General features: G+C 42.4%; 1 protein-coding gene across 1 annotated transcript in view; it reads left to right on the top strand.

Moving 5' to 3' along the window:
* The window catches only part of clasp2 (cytoplasmic linker associated protein 2), a 72,311-nt gene that overhangs the window by 38,743 nt on the left and 25,632 nt on the right, over positions 1-7,936 (top strand). The window contains exons 8-16 of the mRNA XM_013909615.1: positions 2,355-2,495; positions 5,582-5,655; positions 5,754-5,846; positions 5,967-6,112; positions 6,219-6,354; positions 6,432-6,502; positions 6,620-6,679; positions 6,839-6,916; positions 7,127-7,294. Of these exons, the coding sequence (XP_013765069.1) occupies positions 2,355-2,495; positions 5,582-5,655; positions 5,754-5,846; positions 5,967-6,112; positions 6,219-6,354; positions 6,432-6,502; positions 6,620-6,679; positions 6,839-6,916; positions 7,127-7,294 (967 nt within the window). The remainder of the gene's footprint in view (positions 1-2,354; positions 2,496-5,581; positions 5,656-5,753; positions 5,847-5,966; positions 6,113-6,218; positions 6,355-6,431; positions 6,503-6,619; positions 6,680-6,838; positions 6,917-7,126; positions 7,295-7,936) is intronic.

Genomic DNA, 7,936 nt, shown 5'->3' with positions numbered 1-7,936 from the left:
CCTGAGCCAAGGTGTGAAACTGGGTGTGGGTCCCAATCAGCCAGAGTTTTGGGTGAGTTCATTGTGAAACCTGGCCCCACCTTATCATGCGAATTCCTGAGATCAGATGGCCCCGGATGTGAGTGGGTGTTAAGGCGTCTGGAAAGGGATCTCAAAACTGGATTGTTTTTTTTAATATTTCTTTTTTTTATATGGATCCTGTGATTTCAGCAGATTTAGCTGAACCTGTAGCTTCTCGCCTCATACTATGTGGATTACCGTGTAGAGCTCTCACTGAGAGTAAGTGGCTGCTTTTGTCAAGTGGAAAATCAAAAGTTTTCTCTAACACGATGTCTCAAAAAAACAGATGTGCTTTTATGTGTGCGTGCTTTGTAAAGCTAAAATCGCCCCGTTAGCAAAGTAATTATGAAGATGCTGCAACCGTAACAGATAATTTTAAAATTGTGTTTATTTAGTACTCGAGTTTAAAAAAGTCAAACTCAAAAACATCTCTGTCTACAGGCTCTGTTAACTGCTCTGTGGGTGTATGTTTGTGTGGGAGGGTCAAGGCCTCAGATGGAGGGGTGTGGTTCACCCTTTGTACCCCCCTTGTCAACACTCTCCTTTAATCATTGTTCCATTATCCTTTGTTCCTTTGTGCATTTGGAGAAACAGAAATATAGCAACAGAAAGTGTGTTCAGAGGTTGTTGTTGTTGTTGTTGTGTGTGAGTGTGTGTGAGGGTGAGAAAGAGAGAGGGGGGGGGATGCTAGAAGATAGCATTTGTGCTGTCTGGTGGTTGTAATGAGTTTAGGTTAGCTGGTCTGGCAGTGACATAGAGAAGCCCTGTTAATATTCCTGGGGTGTCTGTGTGTGTCTCCCTTTCTCTCCCATCACGCACACGCATTCATCCTCCTGCCTCCACACTGGCTGCAACAACATGATGTCACCTCCTGCCTGATTGGCTGTGAGGCTGCTAAGAGAAGGAGGAGAGAGGCTGGGAGAGGGAGGGATAGGAGAGGGAGAGGAGTGAAAGAAAATGCCGGCACTTGTATGGGTGGAGGGGTTTTCGGACAGCGATGTGAGGGGTGTGTGCGTGCGCAGCCTTAGACACCTCACATAAAGTATATGTGAGGTGTGTGTGTATGTGTGTGCGTGTGGTGTGCACGTACCTGTTTTGGGGTACTGTTTGGAGAAGAGGTGAGGGACCCCAACACCACGCCCTCCCAGAAGCATGAGGCGACTTATCTGCCAACGCATCTGTGACTGTGAGTGGAAGGATGAACCTGGGTGTGCTGGACTGTGTGTTTGTGTGTCAAAGACTGTGCGTAAATGTCAGTTCATGGCTGTTGATGTGTGTCTGTACACGTCCACTTAACATTTATCTAGCTTGAAAAAATCGTCTGTCCATAACATTGGAGAATGAGGCTCATACGTACACATTCATGCTTGTCACTCATTTTGCATATGTCGACTGCGTGTCTCTGTGTGCATGTAAATAACTTGATGTATGAGTGAAGGTGTAGGGTGGTGGCTTTGGCGCATTTCTCCATAGCTGGTTGTCAGAGCGACTGGAGCGCAACTACATTCCTATGCCAACAGTTTGATCTTCACAGTCAACGTGTGTGTGTGTGTGTGTGTGTGTGTGTGTGTGTGTGTGTGTGTCTGCCCTCACATATTGTTGCAAATGCTGCAGCATCGTTTCAGACATTCTCAAGTTTCATGCAAGCTGGACAGCTAGCATAGTTTGTGCTAGCATGCAGATTGAGGGTTTGGGCTCTGGAGAGTTCTGTCAGTCACTGGTGGTGTAGAGGTTGGACATCTTGAAGATTTGGCTTCATTCCTCCTTTGAAGTGATCGTATAGGTCTGAGGGTTTGCTTTTTTATTTCTCCCACTGAGTGCGGTTTTTGTAATTGGTATTGATTTAGTGATTCCTGACTTAGCTTTCGGTAGGCTACATCCTCTTTGTGCTTCTAACCATTACTTTTCCCTCTACCATGCATTGTCTTCCAGTGGCCTTAACCTCTGTATACTTAACATTTAAGTGACAAATAAAAGCCAACGTTATGTGAAATATTTTAAAGGTTTCAACAAATAAAAATGTTAGTCTAGATTTTTAGCAATTGGGATTCAGTATATTTGCTTCTGAAAGCAGATGCAGATTTTTCTGTTTTTGTTTTTAAGGTAATCTTATTGACTATATACATGTTTATTAGTAAATTATTTTATTGCATGTTGTGAAAACAAATAAAACAATTGTTTAATTTTTTTAGTCTGTTTGTTTTGTGTTTTTCAAGGTAATGTTGTAAAGCCTTTGCAACTGTATTTACACACAGGTTGGATGCTAACGCTACACATTGTCTTCCGCCTTACAGATCGTAGTTTTGATGATGATGACAGTGTGGATGGAAGTCGCTCTTCCTCAGCCCAAGCTGCCTTCAAGGTTCCCAAAGTTCCCAAAAAGCCTGCAGAGTCGTCCGCTGCTCGCAGGCCCAGCGCTACTGGTGGCAAGCTAGGTATGTAAATTAATTTACATTTACACACACAGTGGATAGGACAGTGTGAGAAACAACTTATGATCCAAAGCTTATTACATTGTCTGGCATATCATGATAGCGACATGGGTAGTGGGCCAGTGGGTGAAAGTCTCAGGATGAACTGTGACTTGTACTCTCTGCTCAGATGCAGTGAAATCCCTTTTGTTAAAGTTGAAAGTCTGCAAATCAAGCAGTTTAAATTCAAAATCTACTTTGGCTGTGTACAGGAGCAAACTGTTGGATCTAACTGTGATCCACCCTCCTTATAACTATATATAAGCACTGAGACATACAGCTACTTGTACCTCTCTTTGCAGTTAAGGTGCAAGGAGAAACATTCACTCTCTGGTCTGTGTTCCTGCACTGGGAGATATTTGTGTAACATCATGTATTATAAACCTAATATAGACTATTTTCTGTCTCTTAGATGTGGGTTTGATATCATTTAATAACTACTGACTGGTGTTATGAGTATTATTACTTGTAGTCCCCCACAATTAGACCCTGTCGTTGTTGTTTGGCGCCTTAATTAAATTTTTTTGATTAATTCAGACAAGATGTTTTCATCTTCTTAATAAATTTTAATCTGTATTTTGTGAGCTGTGAAATGAGCACGGTCCACATATGCGTTCCCTCTTAGCTTTGGTGTTACAGTATATAAAACAATGTAAATAACGAATTTTACTTCTTGTCTGAGGGGGGGAAATGACCTTTACTGTCCTCATAATTCATTGTTGGTCAATTTTAGTTTGTTTTGGATGCCTGATTGGATGTAGACTGTCAGTAAAGGTATAGAATTGTTGTTAACAGGATAAGGACAGTGACTTTGACAGCTATTACAAGAAGCAAAAGACATGAGTAAGCATGCCACAGGGTGCAGTAAGAGACACCCCTGTATGTCCTCTGAAATCTGTCTCTCCTCTCTGATTTGTCTCATCTCTGTAGTTTACTCAGACCTTCAGATGATCTGCTTTTTGAAATGATTTGAATCCTTCTCTGGTGCAGCTGGTTGGAGTGTTATATTTGGGCCCTGTTTGCATGTATCGATTTTTCCCGTCGTTTATTATTTCAGTAGGAAGCTCTTATGAACATGCTGCCTGTTGCTCTATCTGTGTCACACACAGGCGCACACATCCACACATACACTGGTAGTCTGAATGCATTGGTCTGCTGCATGGAAAAACAAGATTGTGATCTCTTCCCTCTTAGATCATTACAGCCTTATTGATTATGGATTGACTGCGAGAAGCTAAATAAGGTGCATTACAAGTATTTTTTGCACACACAGGGCTACAGCTCAAAAACTTGTACCTTGTTAAGTTCAATGCAGTAGGGAGGGAGAGGCCTATCGTGACTTTTGGCTCAAATTTGCGATTTTCTCACACAGAAGTTGTGGCATCAGCAACACGTTAGCAGAGCAGTGGCAGCTCTGGTAGTTGGCACAGCAGCAAGCAACAAGACTTCTGCGTTATATAAAGTGCACACTGATCACTTTAGTGCTGCAATGACGCAGGGTCATTTCATGAAAGACCAGGCACCCAATCCCCAAATCTGAGTGTTTCAACAAGCCAAAATTGTTCAGAATGTTGAGTATCAGTATCGCACTTTGAAAAACTCAAGCATGTCTGTGACGTAGAGTAACAGAAGGAATAATCCAACAGAGAAGTGTTATCTGATTATAGTTACCGTTTGAGGAATGACCCTGGATAGAAACACACATTAATTAAAACAGAATCGTATCTGTTCTCAACATGAGACCCAGTGAGTGATTAAAGCAACTGAAGCACTTTCGATGAAAACACATCTCAGTCGGGAGCAGCCGAAACATTTCTGGTGCTTTGCTTTTCCGTTTATCCATTTTTATGGGAATCTGTCAATTTTTGTGTGAATTTGCATTTAGACGGCAGTACGCCCACACACACTCGCACACCACGAAAGCAACACTCAGACAGAAAGAAGAAAGATGGTGTGATAGTAAGTTGCAGTATTAGATAAATCCTGTATCAGTAAAGAACAGGCGTCTCATTCTTGGTTCTGTAAAAGGTCAAGATGGCTGCTTTATGTCAAGCCTTCAATCAAAGCGGCACCTTTTTTTTTTTTTTTTTTTTATACTCATATTTCCACATTATGATCTCCCAGGTCTGTTTACACAAATGACAATATGCTTTATTGCTTCTATAACTGCTCACTCTGACAGCATGCCCTGCAATAAAACTAATTGGAAATGGTGTTGGTGTTCTGGTAGGTGGCTTTCATGATCAGGCTGCATCCGTGACAGACAGGGGATATTGGCTAGAGCTAGCCAGCCAGCTGCATCGATTTTTCCAAGATCTCTAAGGGCCATGTAGAGTTTTGACATAACATGTCGTTGTGGTGCAGCTTGATATCCAAGCCAGCCCGGAGGAAAAGAGGAAGAGATGCTTTTCTACCTTCCTTTTCCCATGTTTGTGCTCCATGATTGGCTAGCCTGAGTAGCAGCTCTAATCTCATGGTTTTCATATTCTTTTCCAGCATTACTCTCAGCTCCTTCCTTGGCTCTTTTTCCTTTTGTCTCTTCCTCCCTTGTCTGTTATTTCTGACTTGTCCCTGCCTCCCTACTGTAGGAGTTATAGGAGGTGTGGTCCACAGCCCCGAGAGAGAGATGATTTACATTCCCATTACTGCCAGGAAGTCCATTAGAAACAGAGTCTGCTCACAGTGGTGTGTGTGTGTGGATAATTGTAAGAGTAGCTGTTTGTTTTTTAGTTTTTTAGTTTAAGCAGAATCACAAAACCTGCCAGTCCAGAACCTTTTGAATCCCTACACTAATCATCAATCCATTAGTTGTATCAGTTTCTACTAACTGTGGGTGTTTTTAAAGAAAAAAAAAAAAACAACAAAGACCTAGTGACTAGGCGCAGGCGTTTCTAGTATTTCTTCTGCGTGTCCCTCCATCCATTATTTCCAAGGTGTTTTTGGCCTTAGGGTTGTGGACTCATGGATGATTAAATATGGATGTATTATAATTTAAATGAACACACACTTGCATTTTAATCAACTCTGTTCTGATTTTCTTTTCTTCCCAGTGTCCAAGGAAAGTGCCGGGGCAGTTGATGAAGAGGATTTCATAAAAGCCTTTACAGATGTCCCTACTGTCCAGGTACAAACTCACACAAAATATAATAAAATGCATCCACCCATTAATTTCATCATTTAGTAATACAGGCATTTAAAAACCAGATTGTCATTGTGTTGCAGATCTACTCAACAAGAGATCTTGATGACAACCTGAATAAGATCCGTGAGATTTGCTCTGATGACAAACACGACTGGGACCAGAGAGCCAACGCTGTCAGTAAATCCAGTACCAAGTTTCAGAAAATAATTTTGAAGTTAGGTCAGTAAAATGTAATGAATAATATATGTTATTGTTTGTTTTCCCTCTTTCTTTTTTTTTAACCTCTTTAACAGCTTAAGAAGATTCGCTCCCTGCTGGTGGCAGGCGCGGCCAGCTACGACTGCTTCTACCAGCACCTACGGCTACTAGATGGAGCTTTCAAACTGTCCGCTAAAGACCTGCGCTCACAAGTGGTCCGAGAGGCCTGTATCACTGTGGCGTGAGTGTTGAGAAATATATATAGCAAACACAATCGCACTGCAGCACGAGCTTGAAGGCTCGTGTTTGTTTTCATCATCTGAGCGTTCTCCGGTGTCTCCTTACAGCCACCTCTCATCAGTGCTGGGGAATAAATTTGACCACGGAGCGGAAGCCATCGTTCCCGTCCTGTTTAACCTCATTCCCAACTGTGCCAAAGTCATGGCCACCTCTGGTGTCTCTGCTATCCGAATCATCATACGGGTGAGTTTTATAAACACGTAATTAAATCAGTACTTTTGCGGTGTACTTTTGCTCAGTGCTGCTTGTCCTCTCTGCAGCACACCCACGTTCCTAGACTCATCCCCCTGATAACCAGTAACTGCACATCCAAGTCTGTAGCAGTGAGAAGGTGAGATTAGCAAAGGCCCTCATGTCAACACCACAATAAGAAGCTTAGCACCAGCTGAACATAAAATACATTTGGAGATGTTGTTATGTGACATTGTTTTTTGTGTGTTTTCTTTAGGCGCTGTTATGATTTCTTGGACCTTCTGCTACAGGAATGGCAGACCCACTCACTAGAAAGGTGAGCACTCATCAGTTTTTCAGAGGAAAGCTGTGATGGTCATACTGACTTCATAAATGCAAAAGCATCGCAGTGTCGGATTCCTATTAATGTGCTTTCCAGATGTGTTTCAGACTGGCTGGTTCACTCTTTGTGCGTCCGTTTGTGTTATTGTTTCAGACACACTGCAGTCCTGGTTGAGAGCATCAAAAAAGGAATTCGAGATGCCGACTCAGAGGCCAGAGTGGAGGCTCGCAAGTAAGACAGACATACCGAAAAACACATTATGTGGGGGGAAAAATGGTGGTAAATTCCTCACCACCCTCTTTTTCCTTTATGAATCCCCCAGATTCTTCACTTTTGCTCCATCCACCCCCCTTCATAAACCAACTTTTATCCTCCCTCGTACATTTCTCTTTTTGTCTTCATCTCTGCCTCTGTTTTCATCTGCTCTTCTGTCTCTTTCAGGGCTTACTGGGGTCTGAGGAACCATTTTCCAGCAGAAACTGAAGCTCTTTACAACTCCTTAGAGCCTTCATACCAAAGGCCCCTCCAGTCCTGCCTGAAGAGCTCTGGCAGCGTGGCCTCACTTCCCCAGAGTGACCGCTCCTCATCTTCATCTCAAGAGAGCCTCAAGTAATGACCGCACTGCACCGTCCCTCCATAGATAACTTCAGTCCTGCATGTTTACTTTAAGTCTTCTTTTAATGATGGCACTGGTTATAGAAGTGATTTTGACTTTGATTTCCTATCTTACACATCTTTGTCAGATACATAGATGACATCTTTCTGACATCTGTCACACATACTTATTTTTCCTCTACTTATTTTTATCTTATCTGTCTTTAATCCTGAATTAAAGCAGAGTGCCCATTCATATAACCAATGAAACACAAGGTCACTGTTTTTCATGGAGATGTGTAGAGAATGAGTTCAGTAGACTCAAAGCCTGAGGGAAAAAAACTGCTTCCAAGTCTGGTGAAACAGTGGCTCCTTCTGTGATGCATCACTGTTGGCAGGAGGGTGATTCGGTCGCGGCAGGGGTCAAAAGTGTGTTTTAGGATCCTGTTGGCTTTGCTCAAAGGCGGCTTGAAGTGAGAGAAGCTACAACACCTTCTTTCATGCAGTGGATGAATTAAGGGGCTGCACCAAAGCTCAGTATAAATTATGTTTAAATGAGCATTATTTTGAATAGTGAATCATGCAAAGCTGCTCTAGTAGCGTCTAAGAGTGAAAATATACAGTGGGGCAAAAAAGTATTTAGTCAGCCACCGATTG

Source organism: Pundamilia nyererei, unplaced genomic scaffold, assembly GCF_000239375.1.
Source record: "Pundamilia nyererei isolate P.nyererei 1_Seehausen unplaced genomic scaffold, PunNye1.0 scaffold00028, whole genome shotgun sequence".
NCBI classification, from domain to species: domain Eukaryota; kingdom Metazoa; phylum Chordata; class Actinopteri; order Cichliformes; family Cichlidae; genus Pundamilia; species Pundamilia nyererei.
This window is presented reverse-complemented; position numbering and strand designations above follow the sequence as displayed.